Here is a 15,251-nt window from a genome sequence, read left to right as displayed (position 1 = left end):
TTTTAAGCTTTAAGTTCATTTTTAAGCTTCTGAGTTTGTCCAGTGCACGGTGTTTCATGGGCCAGTCTTTTACATACAGAAGCAGAGGACTTGTTTTCATAGTTTCCCTCCCTTTCCATTCTCCCAGTTATGGCTGTTGAATGCTGCCACTGATTCCTAGAGTGAAAGATGGTGATTCAGATTCTATTATGGGTTTAAATTTAGCCACCCATGCTATGCCACCTATGCCTGATTGCTCTTGCTGTAGCTGACAAGCCCATTTTTTAAAACTTTTTAAAAAATTTTTTATTAATTACACTTTATTCATTTTGTATCCCCCCATAAGCCCCTCCCTCCTCCCCTCCCGATCCCACCCTCCCTCCCGTTTCTGCATGCATGCCCCTCCCCAAGTCCACTGATAGGGGCGGTTCTCCTCTCCTTTCTGATCTTAGTCTATCAGTTCTCCTCTCTTTTCTGATCTTAGTCTATCAGTTCTCGTCAAAAGTGGCTGCATTGTCCTCTTCTGTGGCCTGGTAGGGCTGCTCCCCCCTCAGGGGGAGGTGATCAAAGAGCAGGCCAATCAGATTATGTCAGAAGCAGTCCCTCTTCCCATTACTAGGTAACCCACTTGGACACTGACCTGCCATGGGCTACATCTGTGCAGGGGTTCTAGGTTATCTCCATGAATAGTCCTTGGTTGGAGTATGAGTCTCTGGAAAGTTCCCTGTGTTCAAATTTTCTTGTTCTGTTGCTCTCCTTGTGGAGTTCCTGTCCTCTCCAGCTCTTACTATTTCTCACTTCTTACATAAAATTCCATTCACTCTGCCCAACAGTTGGCCATCAGGCTCAGCATCTACTTTGATAGTCTGCAGGGCAGAGGCTTTCAGAGGCCCTCTGTGGTAGGTTTCTAGGTTGTTTCCTGTTTTCTTCTTCTTCTGTTGTCCATCCTCTTTGCCTTTCAGGTGGGGATTGACATTTTAGTTAGGGTCCTCTCTCTTGCTTGGTTTCTTTAGATGCATAGATTTTAGTGGGTTTGTCCTACGTTGTATGTCTATATGAGTGAGTATATACCGTGTGTGTCTTTTTACTTCTGGGACAACTCACTCAGGATGATCCTTTCCAGGTCCCACCATTTACCTGCAAATTTTATGATTTCCTTATTTTTCATTGCTGAGTAATACTGTATAGATGTACCACAATTTCTCCTGATCTTTGACAAAGATGCTAAAACCATACAATGGAAAAAAGATAGCATCTTCAACAAATAGTGCTGGTCCAACTGGATGTCTACATGTAGAAAAATGAAAATAGATCCATACTTATCACCCTGCACAAAACTGAAGTCCAAGTGGATCAAAGACCTCAACATAAAACCAGACACATTAAATTGGCTAGAAAAAAAAGTGGGGAATACCCTAGAACTCATTGGTACAGGAGAAAACTTCCTGAACAGAACACCAACAGCACAGGCTCTAAGAGCAACAATCAATAAATGGGACCTCCTGAAACTGAAAAGCTTCTGTAAAGCAAAGGACACCATCATCAAAACAAAGCGACTGCCTACAGATTGGGAAAGAATCATCACCAACCCTCTATCTGACAGAGGACTCATATCCAGTATATATAAAGAACTAAACAAGCTGAAAAGCAGCAAACCAAGTAATCCACTTAAAAAATGGGGAACAGAGCTAAACAGAGAATTCTCAATAGAGCAATATCGAATGGTAGAGAAGCACTTAAAGAAATGCTCAACCTCATTAGCCATTAGGGAAATGCAAATCAAAAGGACCCTGAGATTTCACCTTACACCCATGAGAATGGCCAAGATCAAAAACTCAAGTGACAACACATGCTGGAGAGGTTGTGGAGAAAGGGGAACCCTCCTCCACTGCTGGTGGGAATGTAAACTTATACAACCATTCTGGAAATCAATCTGGTGCTTTCTCAGACAACTAGGAATAGCGCTTCCTCAAGATCCAGCCATACCACTCCTAGGCATATATCCAAAAGAGGCTCAAGTACACAAAAAGAACATTCTTTCACTAGCATTGGAGCCTACTTCTTCAGGATTTCAGTGTATACTGAAGACCAGCTGAGACATCCAGCCTGTAGAGTGAACAATTACTGGATTTTAGCCATTGTTGGACTAGCTGGACTACAGCCTTTAAGCTAGTCCAATAAACCCTGTGTTTGTCTAAATTTAAGTCCAGTGTGAGTTGCACAGCGGCTTCCATATATACAAAGACTATATACATACAAAGCAATCTTGAAATCTCTTTATCCTATCTAGCACGTATATATTCTCTATCAGTTCTGTTCCTCTAGAGGACACTGAAGAATACAGATACTTTACAATATTAAAAAAAAAAAATGCATACCCCTTGATAATGAAGCCCTTGGTGCCTCACCCAACATTTTCTAACTTACATTTTTCTAACTGACATGCATCTGATGCATTTATATCAATAAGTAAAAGGGAATAAAAAACATAATCTCTTGGATTATAAATAAATACACCCCTTAAGTCTTACCTTGGCAGAGATAACTCAGTATAGCATATTCAAAGTGAGTTCAAGGAGACAGTGCTCTGCATTATTTCAAAATAGTACAGTACACACTACAGACTAAGATCTTGGATCAAAATTTCATTCTGTTTCTTACTGGCGGTGTGACCTTGAGTAAGTGACTTTAACTCTCTGAGCTTATTTCCCTGTTGTTAAATGGAGAAAGCAATAATTTCCTCCCAGGATATGTGTAGATACTCAGTAAATGGCAGCTATTTCTAGTTGGAATACTACTGCTTCCTCATGCATCCCAAAGGACTTAGTCTATGACCTGCTTGCTCAACTACTAATCTTCATCAAAACAGATGTTCCCTCACTATGAGGAATCAGATCTTCAAAGAAAGTCAGCATTAAAAAGTCACGTTGTTGTTAAATGCACCATCTAGTGGTATACATTGTGTTCAAGGCTAGGCACCACAGAAAATAAAGCCTCATCTTGAGTTGAAATACGAGGGGCATTATCAGACATCTTTTAAGCAGTTCATTTTCCAACAGCTAGAGGACTGTTTTTGTATTTTTTTTTTAACTTTCTTGTATATTTGTGGCATTTACCATACCCAATCACAATATTTTTTCCTTTAAGGAAAACTGGGCCCATTTTAGTTCTTTATCCAGCTAAGAGATATAGCAAGGAGTGAGAATCATTATGTGAGATACAATAAAATTTACTATACAATCCATTGTGAAAAGTGTCATCAGAAAACATAGCCTGTCATACTATCTAGTGTGAGAGGACATTGGAAGGCTTAAATAAGAATAAAATCTCTTGAAACAGAACATAACTGAAAAAACCAGAGCATCATGCTAACAGATCTGCATATGTAAATCCTGGTGCTTAACAAATACATTGGTCACTTAAGAAAATGGGGGAAGGTCCCTTTGTACAGAGCTTAAAAAGGACAGAGATTGTACAAAGGTCTGAAGAAAAGCTGGCAGAGAATTAACACGTGCTCAAGAGTCTGAATATCATCCCAACAGTGAGAAAAGACGGAAGGGCTTTAAGCAGAAAGGCACCGACTTGATCTGGCACTCTGATTTACATTTTGTAAAGTTCACTTGTGAAAATAATTCAGGCAGTGGCGCAAAAACGTCTGCCCAGAGGAGCTTCAGTAGTTTGCGCTAACGCAGTGAATGCGGAGACAGGGAAGAGGCAGACAGTAGAGCCAAAAGGCAAGGAGAGCAGAGGGGCAGAGGGAAGCGGACAGAGCATGAGGATGGAGGACTGAACGGAGACGACGCCATTTCACACCGTGTGTGCTCTTCTGCGGAGACTAGTAGGACGGAGGACAAGAATTTTCTTGAAAAATAAACTGTGGCCACAAGTGTGAATGTTCAGTCAGGCCACCCAGAACCAACAGGTACTCCAAAGGTCTTTTCAGATTTTACCCCAGCGACACTTCTACAGCGCTGACACCTCTCCCACAGGCAGTTTCACTACATTTGGGATTTTCAAGGAAGACCTCACTCCCAGCAGGCCTTTCGTCTTTCTCTAAACTGTACACTCCCGGACAGCACAGACGGCGAGCTCATCTTCGCGTCCCGGGAGTCCAGCGCAGCGCCCTGTAAACACCGTGCAGCCCACCAAGCTGCGCTCGCCACCCTTTCCAACGGAACCCTACCTAGGGACACCGGAAGTGACGCGCCGCGGAAGACGTACATACTTCCGGTCTCCATAGCCGCGCTCTGGTCGGGGCCGGGCAGCTCTGGCTTGCTGTCTCAGCTGCTCTGGAGGATTCTCGTCGGGTAGGGAGCTGCGCGGGCGCCACTGGCTGGGCTGGGGGGCCTCGGAGCCACCTCCGGCTGGCTGAGCCGGACTCGTGCGGGAGGAGGAGGACGGAGACGGGAGCTGTCGGGTCGTCCTGCCGGGCTGTCGGGCCTCGCGAGCCGAGGGTGCCCACGGGGTGCGCTGCCGGGGCGTTCAGGGAAAAGCGCCCGTGCGCTTCGGGGATGCCTGGCCTGCCCAGTCTTCCCGAGTCCCCCGCCTAACACCCTGCGCCTCACGTCCCTGTGTGCGGGAGGAGGGTCCGCCCTCCCGGTGACAGTCACATGCTTTGCTTGTGTCTGATGTTCTCGAAAAAAGAAACCGTTTTCGGAATTACTAGGTAGCGTGCAAAGCAAAATGCTCAGTTTTATGTTGGAACCAAATAATTTGTCTTAAAATAAACCCCTTTAAAAATATGTGCACATCTATACTCTCAATGAGTCCTTTCTTAAAATTTGAACATAGTTATTAAGGGTATTCAAACAAGCTTCTTAGCATGAAGTTTATTTTACAGTTTGAATCATTGAAATGAGATTTAAAACCATTGGACTGCAAATGGCAGTCGCCCTCATTGATAAGAAAAGGCTATCACGGGGCTGCAAACACTTTATACACTGCCTTAATTTATACAACTACTGGGCAGAAGTGAAGACAAACTTACAGGACAGGCTTCTGCTTGCTTACTAATGTGCTCTACAAGATGTCGCATTGAAATGGTAAAGTAAGCTATAAGATTGGGGCCAAGTAGACTGCGGTTTACAGGTGGGAAAAGAAATGGCCAGGAAATCTGCAGCATTTGAGAGGCCCGCTCAAAGTAGTTATATTTGATTTATAATTTAAAAACCGTTTGTTGGCAAATTGCTTTCTAGTTTTAAGCAAGTATATACGTCTTTTTCTTCAACTGGAATGCAACTTCTCTGTTCAATGCCAAAATTATTTTAGGGAAATGTCTATACAGCATACCGTGTGGTCCATGCAGATACCTCAATGACGTTTTGGTGGCTTAAGGTTTAAGACGTGTATATTTGTTAATAATGACCTGTCTATATCTTCGGTTTTTAATTAATTACTACTTGCTCTTATATTACAGATTGGTAAAGTAGCCCTGATGAAACCATGACCAGGTGGGCTAGAGTTACTACCTCAAATAATAGGAGACCCTTGTCTGCAACATCATGGGAGGACATGAGGAAGGGGTCTGCGGAGAGAGCAAATCAGAACTTCCCAAAGCAAAAACATCAAGGGAGTGGACTGTCTCTTAAAAATGATGCACCTCAAACAAAACATAAGAAGAACAAAAAGAAAAAAGAATACTTGAATGAAGATGTGAATGGATTTATGGAATATCTGAAACAGAACTCACAAATGCTTCACAATGGAGAGCTGGTCGCAGCAGACAGCCAGGGAGTGAGGGAAGAAATTGCACTGGCCTTAAAGAAAGACAGTCGACGGGAAGGAAGACGGTTAAAAAGACAAGCAGCAAAGAGAAATGCAATGGTAGGTCATCATGTCTGCTTGTTATTTACCTCTTTGTGTATCTAGAAACTGTCATTCACCTGCTCACACAGTATGTATTTTAACAGAGCCCAGTTACTGCTGTCCTAGGGCATCTTCTTAAGTCTTGTGCTTGCTTAGCACAAGACTATGTATATATAATGCATATTATTGTTTTACATGTGTACAATAATTATATATGTATATTACATATACATACATACTTAGTCTACTGGTTAGTTGTCATAGCAACACTATACAAATGATAGTGTTCCCATATTACAGGCAGAAAACACAGAAGTATGTCTAGATTAAGTGACTTGATGAAAGCCACTTGGTAGGTGCTAGAGGTGAGAATCAAACTGAATTCAAAACCTGTGTTTGTCCTACCACTGTCTACGGTACCAGCTTTTCAATAGCTGCGGATAAAAACTACTCGATACCACAGGTTCAAAGTTGCTGTTACTTGAAAGGAATGGCTGTTCTACCCTCCATCCCACACTGCTCTGATAGTGTGTGCTACCATATGAACAGTAACGTTCTACCTGAGTGCAAATCGTCGACTTAATTCCATGTTTTTAAAAAAGTATTAGTAGTAGTACACTTGTTATCTGTAAAGTATTTATTCACGAGGAAGAGGTCGGGTCCCTGTCATCCTCTCTCCATGGAAGTTAAGGCATCTTCAAAACACTTTGGCAATGGCAGGTTTCAATGGCCAAGGCAGGAAATTTCCCTGGTTGGTAGATGCCAGCCACCCTGACTTTACACGGCCAGGGCTTATGGCTTCCAAGCTTACAGCAATCCTCCTTCTGGAAATGGAATACAGTTGTAGGCCAGCAAGCGTAGCCAAAAGCCGTGTGTGTGTGTGTGTGTGTGTGTGTGTGTGTGTGTGTGGTGTCCATTTGTGCTCATGTGTGTCTTTGTGTGTAGGGTACATGTATGGAAGTAGGCAAGAGCGTGTGTGTGCATGTGTGTTGAAGCCAGCAGACAGCCTCAGGCATCACTCCTTAGACACCGTCTGTCTTGTCTTTGAGATGGGGGGAGGTCTTTTACTTTCTCTTATTTTCCTGGAACTTTCTAGTAAGACTCTACAGGCTGGCCAACGGCCCACGTGCCTCTCCAGTGTTAGGAGTCTACGTATGCTTTACCACACTTAACTTGTCTACATGGCAGCTGAGGCTTGAATTCAGGTTGTCATGCCTGTGTGGCATGTGCTTTTCTGCCTGAGCCATCTCTCCCAGCTCTAAAAGACATTTTTGAAAAGACAGTTCATTTATCTTCTATCTTTTTTGAGAAAGGGTCTCACTTTGTAGCCTTGGTTGGCCTGGATATGGCTTTGAAGACCCACTGAAGACCTGAACTCAAAAGAGATCTACCCACCTCTGCTGCCTGAGTTCTGCATATAAAAAGTGTGTGTGCTACCATGCCCTGAACAATAACATTCTACCCGACTACAAATCCCTGATTTAATTTCATGTTTTTTAAAAATTATTATCATTAGTAGTAGTAGTATTGAAAACAGTTTCTTCTCTTATAGAATACATTCTGACCTTTCCCTGCACTGTTCCCTGCTTCCCTCCACCTGCCCACTTTCCTTCCATTTCTCTTCAGAAAAGAATAGGCCTCCAAGAGACAACAACCAAACACCATACAGTCAGACAAGGTAAAAGCCTTCGTATTGATGCTGGACAAGGCAACCCACTAGGTAGAAAAGAGTCCCAAGAGCAGGGAAAAGGAGTCATGGATACACCCTCTCCCACTGTTAGGAGTCCCACAAAAACACAAAGTAACAGACCTAAGATAGGCAGCAGAAGACCTGGCGCAGCCCTGGGAAGGTTCTGCGCTTGCTGCTTCAGTCTCTGTGAGCCCGTGTAAGTCCTGCTCATTTGATTAATGGAGCATGTTCTCCTGGTATCCGCAACCCTTCTGGTTCCCACAAATCCCCTCCTGCTCTTCTTCGGTTCCTCAAGTTCCAAGGGGAGACCAGATAGAGATCTCCAGTTGAGACTTCCTCTCTGCATAATGTCTGGCTGTGGGTCAAGTCAATTTTTATTTTATATGTATAGGTGTATTGTGGGTCATATGAATTTTTTACATGTATGGCCTGCATGTATATCTATGTACCACTTATGTGCCTGGTGCCCAGGAGGCCAGAAAAAGGCCATTGGTTCTTCTGTAATTGAAGTTACAGACAGTTGTGAGCCCATACCCCATCTGTGAGCCTGTACCCCATCTTGTCATTGCTAGGAATTGAACCTGAGTCCTCTGGAAAAATCAGCCAGAGCTCTTAATATCAGGCCATCTCTCCAGACCTAATTCCTAATTTTTACTGTGCATGGGTGGTTGTAATTTTTTGAAAATCGATATTGGTTATCATTATACAAATTAGAGTATTTTATATACACCACCTATGTGGACAGAAACTTTAATATTATTTAGTATGATGTTTAAACTTTAAAAGTCTTTTTAACGTAAGAAAATAGTTCCTTTTATTTAAGTGGGTTTTTTTTTTTATCGCAATAAAAATTAATGCTGGTGGTTTTCTTAGCTTCTGATAAGCCCCATCTTACTATTGTCCCATGGTCTAAACGCCATCCTGCTGCCATTGGCTGTTTTCTACTTAAACGTAGGTGGATTGCTAGAGTCATTAGGTTTTTTAAGGGCCGTTTTGTTTGCTTGTTTTGAGATGGAGTCTTGTTATTTAGCCATGGCTAACCTGGAACTAACTATATAGATCAGGCTAGCCTCAGACTTAGGATGACCACCTGCCCTTGCCTCCCAGGAATTACAGGCAATTCACCTGGCCTCTAAGTGACTTGGAATGGTTTAGGTGTCTTCAGTAGTCCACAGTTCTCAGAAGAGACCTAGTTTTGGAAGTCTGGATGGTGTTTTGGGTAAGCAGATGCTCTGTGGTCAGTGCTCAGTGTAACTGGTGAATACACATCCCCATCCTTTGCTGTTAACTGGCGCGTCCTGGAACCAAAGTGAGGTGGGTTTCCTCTTCTCACAGTTTACTGAGTTGCTCTGTTAGCATCTGAGTATTTCCACCGTTTATAACTTCTATTTTGGATCATAGTTCTGCCCCACCACATACTCCTGTTTGGAGCCAGTGTCAACCAACCGTTACATAGTCTTCAAATTACTTCAGCTGGTCACTCTTTAGTAGAGACAGCAAGACTGCAACAGCCAGATAAGATGCATTGCTGTGAACTGTTGCTTTCCCAGGAGTGCGGTCTACCATGCCTTCAGGGGCCTCTGTCCTCACCAACAGCCTGTGGTTCCACTCACACTTCTCTTCCATCCAGTCCCATACCCCTGCTGAATGAAACCTGGGCCATCGCTTTATGGCAGTCAGAAACTTCAGGGAACCCCCGCTGTATTCTGTCTATAAAGAAGCAGAAGCAGGCGATACCAAGTATACCGGGTTGTCACAGCTTTGAGTTTTGAAGCAGTCGGCCTGCAGAAACCTGTTCATGTCATATCAGAGTGCTCATTAGGAGGAGACTTTCTATAACAGGATTTGGCTGGGGATGGCTTGACCTTTTCTTTCTGAAAGGGTTTTTCTTCCATGCTGTTGGTCCAGCTGTTCTGTTTATGTGAGCAGGAAGCTATTCTAGTGATTTTCTGACCTTCCTGTTCTTATTAGTGGCTGTAGACCTGCCTTTGCTAGGCAGGTCGGTGGAGTGCTCCTCAATGCTGTCCTTAACACTGTGGGTCTCAGATGCCATAATTTCTTAAATATCCACCCCTTAATGATGCTTGGTGCCTCCCAGCACTGAAGAAGCTTTGCTTCTGGGCAGGCTCCACTCAGCCATCCACACACAGATACCTGCTGGACCTACCAGATAGCTCATACCTTGTGATCTGAATCATAGTGCCAAACTGAGCCCAGCTTCATTCAACTATGAAATTTAAAAATACAAGTATTAATTAGCCATTGTCTGACTTCTACAGAGGCTCCTCCCCTGAATGTGCCCTTTGTTTTCTGGTGCAGGCATCCTTAGTAAAAGATGTATGACCCATAGTTGTTCGATTCATTTGAGCAATTGTCTCCTACAAAGTCATTTATAATTTTGTGTTTGATAGTAATGGACTGATGGAATTAATTCTCAGAAGCAGTTAAGTCCCTGTGGCAGAAATGGCTCCTGACTGTTTGGGAATGTGGAAAATTTTTTCTTATACAGAATACAGTACTGATGCTTTTTTTTATTTTAAAATGCAAAATATAGTTTTGATGAAAAATTGGTAAAGGCAGGAGAGTAGTATTACCGTGTGGAAACTCGTATTTTGTTTCCCAGGTGTGCTTCCATTGTAGACAGCCTGGCCATGGGATTGCAGACTGCCCAGCTGTGCTCGAGAGTCAGGACATGGGCACTGGCATTTGCTACCGCTGCGGGTCCACGGAGCACGAGCTCACCAAGTGCAGAGCCAGCGTAGACCCTGCTCTCGGTATGTTCTCTTTTAGGTTCTCGCTTGGTACTGTGGGAGGGTGACCGTTAAATAGCCAGGTCAGTAAAAAGACGTGTTTTCTGTTTACAGTACTTTAAAGTAATGTGAATCATATGACTTGTTATATACACAGTAAATTAATGGGAACATTAATTCTTACAGGTGAATTTCCTTTTGCAAAATGTTTTGTCTGTGGAGAAATGGGACACCTCTCCAGGTCCTGCCCTGATAATAGAAAAGGAGTCTATGCTGATGGTGAGCACCATTGCACAGTTATGATCTGACAGTTTGTCTGCTTTTTAATAAGTTCTTGACAAGATGAGACCTTGAGTGCCTTTACCAAATAATGTTCTGTGCTGGACTATTCATGTACTATAGTTTTATTTAATAATAAATCTGGGAAAGCTAAGACATACTTCTCAAACTCCCTGCTTCAGCATTATTTGTGGAAAAATATTAAATGTCTGTGGGTGTTTGAGCTCAGCAGAAGCAGAGAGATATCCCAAATTCATAAAAGGTTTGAAAAGCTGTGCAGTGCATTAATATCATAGAGCAAGCCACTGTGCTAGAGAGTGTGGTGTGTACTGTTCCATTCTGTCGCGATACTTGTTTCTGAAGTTTCGCCTTGCTCATGACCTGGGCTCCATGTAACTTTCCTGTCTTTGGCTCAGTGAGTGTATTACGAGCCTGTGATAAAGACTGCTGTGTCTGGAGTCCTGCAGAAGGTGGTCTTGCCTGGAAGTGTCTGATGCCATTAGGTCCTAGGTATCTCTGTGTCATGCCTTGAGGTCCCCCTCCCCAAGGATCCAGTGGAAAACCATGTAGCACTTGGAGTCATTGTCACCACCACTCACCAGCTGTAGCCTTGTGTCAGCTTGTCACCTGTAAAATGAAGATGAGGACATTTGATTTATTGATTCTAGGATGAATTTTCTCTGGTTTCTGACATCAAAATGTAACTTGGTGGGTCCTCCATGGTTGGCATCTTTTTTGCCTCCTGAAGAAATTATACACTTTAGTGTCAGTGGTGGCTTAGATTTTGCTCGGGCCTTCATCTTTTTTAAAGTTATGTGCATTAGTCAAGGGCCTCTTCTGTGTTTACCAAGCCATAAAGGACAATCTTGGGCCTGGAAAGTTGACTTGTGAGCAAGAATGGCTTTGTGTGGTTAGACAGATGGATAGTTTTTGTTGTTGTTTTAAAGCGAGAGGAGTGCATCCCATACATGTGAGACAGGTTTGCATCCTATGGAGACATGTTCTATTGAGGCACTTCACACACGCATGATTATGAGTGGCCTGATTGTTGTGGAAACCACAAGTTGTAAGTCACCATCCTGTAATGTTGCTTAAATTAGACAGATGGGGTGTTTTCTCGGGTTAGCAGGACCTACAGATGGAGGCATTGAAACAGAGCTGCCTAAGAAAGTGACTTCCCCGTCTGAGAGCAGGTAGAGCAGTGGCGCAGGAGGCAGGGGCGGCTCCGGCTTGCTGAAAAACTGATAGAAACTGTGGGCATCTTCCTCAGGGGCCAAAAATGTGTGTGCGTACAAGTTTGTTTCCAGGTGAAGGCTCTGCACCGTGACTGCCCTTCCTGAGTCCTTTCTAGACTTCTAGCTTAGGCAGGTGCCTTCTGTCAGGTTTCTCTTCTCTGCTTTTCTCTGGAAGATCCGGTACAAGCAGCAGCAGCTGGGTACCACTTAGTGTTTTGAAATTCTGTAGTAGTAACAGGGGTGATGGCACCCACCCAGCTTCCTGACTCCAGCTACCTTTACAGTCATCAGGAATGTGGGGACCATATAAAACATAAAATTGCTCCTGGAGGCTCCGAGCCCTGGGTCAGGATGCTGTTGTACTCAGTGACCCTGTTCTCTCCCTAGGCGGTGGCTGCAAGCTCTGTGGCTCTGTGGAACATTTGAAGAAAGATTGCCCTGAAAATCAAAATTCAGGTGAGCTCTAGTCCCCTGTCCATACGAGGTATTCCTCTCTGTGCTTCCTGAGTAATAACTCAGACAGGCACTGCTGACTGCTCTGTGACAGTGACCCAGTGACCTTGTCACGTCCTGTGACAGCTCCGAGTCCCTGAACATCAGGTCTGTTCTCAGGGAAGCAAGCTGGTAAGCTGCAGGACTGTATTCTCAAAAGCATCTCACAAGCTTCCTGTTTGCTCTGAAATGTGATTAATTATACTGGGACTTCCTTTGTTACTTAGCAAAGCCATATTGATTCCTAAGATAAAACTCAAATACAAAATTAATTTCAACATTTATAAGCCTGAGTGTCTGCTTGTGCTTTGCTTTGTATGTTCCAAAATGGTTGTGAAAGCTGTTAAACTTTTTAAAAATGTGTTATCAACACATCATCTGCTGCTAATCTTTTTTTTTTCCCCCTAGCGAAATACTAGCCTTGGTCATTAAAAGCTTTATAAGTGTTCACTGTCACATGTAGAAGATGTCTAAGGATGTAGAGAGCATTGTTCCCCTAGTTTGTGAGGAGTAGAATAGAGACAATCTTTTACCAAAGAAAGAGAAACAGGCTTGGGGAGGTGGCTTAGGTGTGAGGGCCTGAGTTCAAGCTCCAGAACTGACCAAAAAGCTAGGTGTAGTGGTGGATGCTTATAATCTGAGCACTGGAGAGGCAGGAAGAGGTGGGTTCCTGGGGCTTGCTAGGCACTTAGCGTAGCCTGCCTCTTGAGCTCCAGGCTAGAGAGACCCAGTCTCAAATACAAGGAAGATGGCGCTTGTGAAATAACACCTGATTGTATCCTGGCCTCCCCATGCATGTGCTCCCTCACATGAACTCACACACACACCAAAAATTAAAGTAAGGAAAGGCAATATTAGAGAAAAAATACATTTCTTTTTATTTCATGTAGTCTAATTCATGGGAGTCCTCCCATTCTTACTTTCTTGCCCTGATGCTTAAATGCAAATCCAGGAGCGTTTGTTTATAGTCATGTCTAGGAGATCATCTCTATATGGTGTAGGCAGTGAGAGTGAAGTGATGAAGTAGGAGTTGAGTTCTCCCTCCTGGGAGGATGCCACTTCCCAAATGACAAAACTGACAAGCAGATGTTGTATAATTTCGCAGGTGGAATCTTACGCATTTAAAATGGATGCCGCCTAAGTCTTGCTGTTTATGGGCTCTTGGAATTCATTGACTCTTCAGTGATGAACTCTAGGAAAGAATGAAGGAGCTTTCTCATCAGTTTGTGCATTGCAAAGTAGCTGCTGCATTTCTCTAATTGGGATGAGAAATTGCTTGTGGTACTCAGAAATCAAGGGTTCTAATCAATTACAGAATCGCTTGCTTTCTGCAGCAATGGAGCCTTCTCTCTTTGTGATTATTCGTGTCAAAACTAGTTCCTTTGCTAAGCTGATACCACTCTAAGTGGAAGTATTTGATTACTGTTGTTTTTATAACTTGATTTTCCTCTTTACTCCCTCTACAGAGAAAAATGTCACAGTTGGTCGTTGGGCAAAGGGAATGAGTGCAGACTATGAAGAAGTTCTGGATGTGCCCAAACCACAGAAACCTAAAACGAAAGTACCCAAAGTTGTTAATTTTTGATAGGAATTGATACTGTTCTTAATTACCACCTCACTGTTACTTTCCAGGTTAGGCTGAAGTTAGAGCCGGGTGCCTGTGGAAGCAAGCCTGGATTACAGACAGCACTCTGACCCTGACTGGGAAAGTTGCCTGCATTCTGTCTGTCAAGGTGTACAGGGTGATTGTGTTCTCTAGACTCATGTCTGTGTGTCTGTCTGTATTTGAGACAGAGTCTGTGCAGCCTAGGGTGGCTTCACAGTAGAAATCCTGCTCCGTGTCCTAAGTTCTGAGGCAGTACAGGTACTGTGGCTAAGAATATACTTTAACAGGCAGAACTTAGGCATTAATCAGTGACTGTATACCTGGTTGTGACAGTCATCTCCATAAATGTAAATTATGAATCAAAATTGATCACCCCTAAATAAAGCATATAACTTTGAGTTTGTGAATAAATATTTTTTAGTTGTTCTTAATTCAGAGTACCAATTTATTGTAATAGAAGTCTATTTATATGTTGTCACAAAATCTGTAATTTTTCATACTGAAAATTGTATCAGCTGTATGATAAATTGTATCAGCTGTATTCTATGTTGATCTGGTCATTGTTTGTACTCTCATTGTAGAGTCCCTTTGGAAACAGAATTATTTGTAAGCCTTAATAGAGATAAACAGGGATCTGTTTGGTTTTGTTTTAGTTTTGATACAAAGAATTAGAAATTATTATTATTAAAAGTGAAGAGTACTCCAGTGTCACAGCTCTTTTTGCTTTCAGTTTTTCAAGAGAAAAATTCTACCCAAAAAATCAGTGTGTAGTATTGAGAGAGAGAGAGATGGCCTGACAGATTGTGTGTTAGGCTTCCCAGTGCTGTGCTCGCACTGTGGGATGAGTCAGGGTGTATGGAAGTATCACCATAATAGAGTTAGAACACTAATCAGAAACCCATTAGCTTCTTTGTCTGATTTGATGAATACATGCATATTTAATACGTATATTCCACAAGCCCTGCCGCTGTCATTGTGCAGCATAATGGAATGACTGGTGGTTTGCAAGTTTCATTTGAAATTTTACCTGATTGAATCCATTTGTCACTAAAGGAAGCAGCTGTGATTAGTTACTGATGCTGCAAAAGCCAAATATTTACCAAATAAGAAAAGAAATGCATTCTCTGTTTTCATGTCTGCACAGCTTAACAGTTGGAGTCTTAAAGGGAGCTGTGCTATTGTTTTCAGTGAGGGGAAAACGCGATGACAAAACAGTGCTCAGCATCCCAGAGCTTAAGGAAGTGAGTGCCACTTAGGATGGACTGCAAGCCCTGCTGCTGGAGCAGGATGCTGAATGCCGCAAGAGTACAGCCTCCCTCGTCCTTGCAGGAGCAGAGGAAATGCGCGTTTTCTGAACAATCTGCAGTGCAGCTCTGCTAGCCAGCTTGTCTTCCGTAAATCACTTGGTTTATGTT

The 15,251-nt window shown here is 43.0% G+C and overlaps 1 protein-coding gene across 2 annotated transcripts; it reads left to right on the top strand.

Moving 5' to 3' along the window:
• Positions 1 to 4,204: 4,204 nt before the first annotated feature.
• On the top strand, positions 4,205 to 14,453 carry Zcchc9 (zinc finger CCHC-type containing 9). 2 transcript variants are annotated; one of them, XM_055625534.1, is made up of 6 exons: positions 4,205 to 4,286; positions 5,396 to 5,802; positions 10,098 to 10,248; positions 10,411 to 10,503; positions 12,126 to 12,194; positions 13,697 to 14,453. In XM_055625534.1, exons 2-6 carry the CDS (start codon positions 5,422 to 5,424, stop codon positions 13,813 to 13,815), a joined length of 813 nt encoding a protein of 270 aa, XP_055481509.1. In that variant the 5' UTR covers positions 4,205 to 4,286; positions 5,396 to 5,421; the 3' UTR covers positions 13,816 to 14,453. The 2 variants fall into 2 exon arrangements, with proteins under 2 accessions (XP_055481509.1, XP_055481510.1); XM_055625535.1 differs by lacking the exon at positions 4,205 to 4,286 and adding an exon at positions 4,383 to 4,645.
• The last annotated feature ends 798 nt before the right edge of the window (positions 14,454 to 15,251 follow it).

The sequence above is a fragment of the Psammomys obesus genome, unplaced genomic scaffold (genome assembly GCF_907164565.1).
Source record: "Psammomys obesus unplaced genomic scaffold, mPsaObe1.curated_primary_1811, whole genome shotgun sequence".
In the NCBI taxonomy this organism is placed as follows: Eukaryota; Metazoa; Chordata; class Mammalia; order Rodentia; family Muridae; genus Psammomys; species Psammomys obesus.
The sequence above is the reverse complement of the archived record's forward strand: the minus strand, read 5'-3'. Positions and strand labels throughout refer to the sequence as shown.

What these genes read in the sequence shown, in the direction of transcription:
- Zcchc9 (XM_055625534.1), top strand. Translation starts at nt 5,422, where the DNA reads ATGACCAGGTGGGCTAGAGTTACTACCTCAAATAATAGGAGACCCTTG. An exon ending in CAGCAAAGAGAAATGCAATG is followed by an intron (nt 5,803 to 10,097) that starts GTAGGTCATCAT and finishes TTTGTTTCCCAG; the next exon opens with GTGTGCTTCCATTGTAGACA. An exon ending in AAAAGGAGTCTATGCTGATG is followed by an intron (nt 10,504 to 12,125) that starts GTGAGCACCATT and finishes TTCTCTCCCTAG; the next exon opens with GCGGTGGCTGCAAGCTCTGT.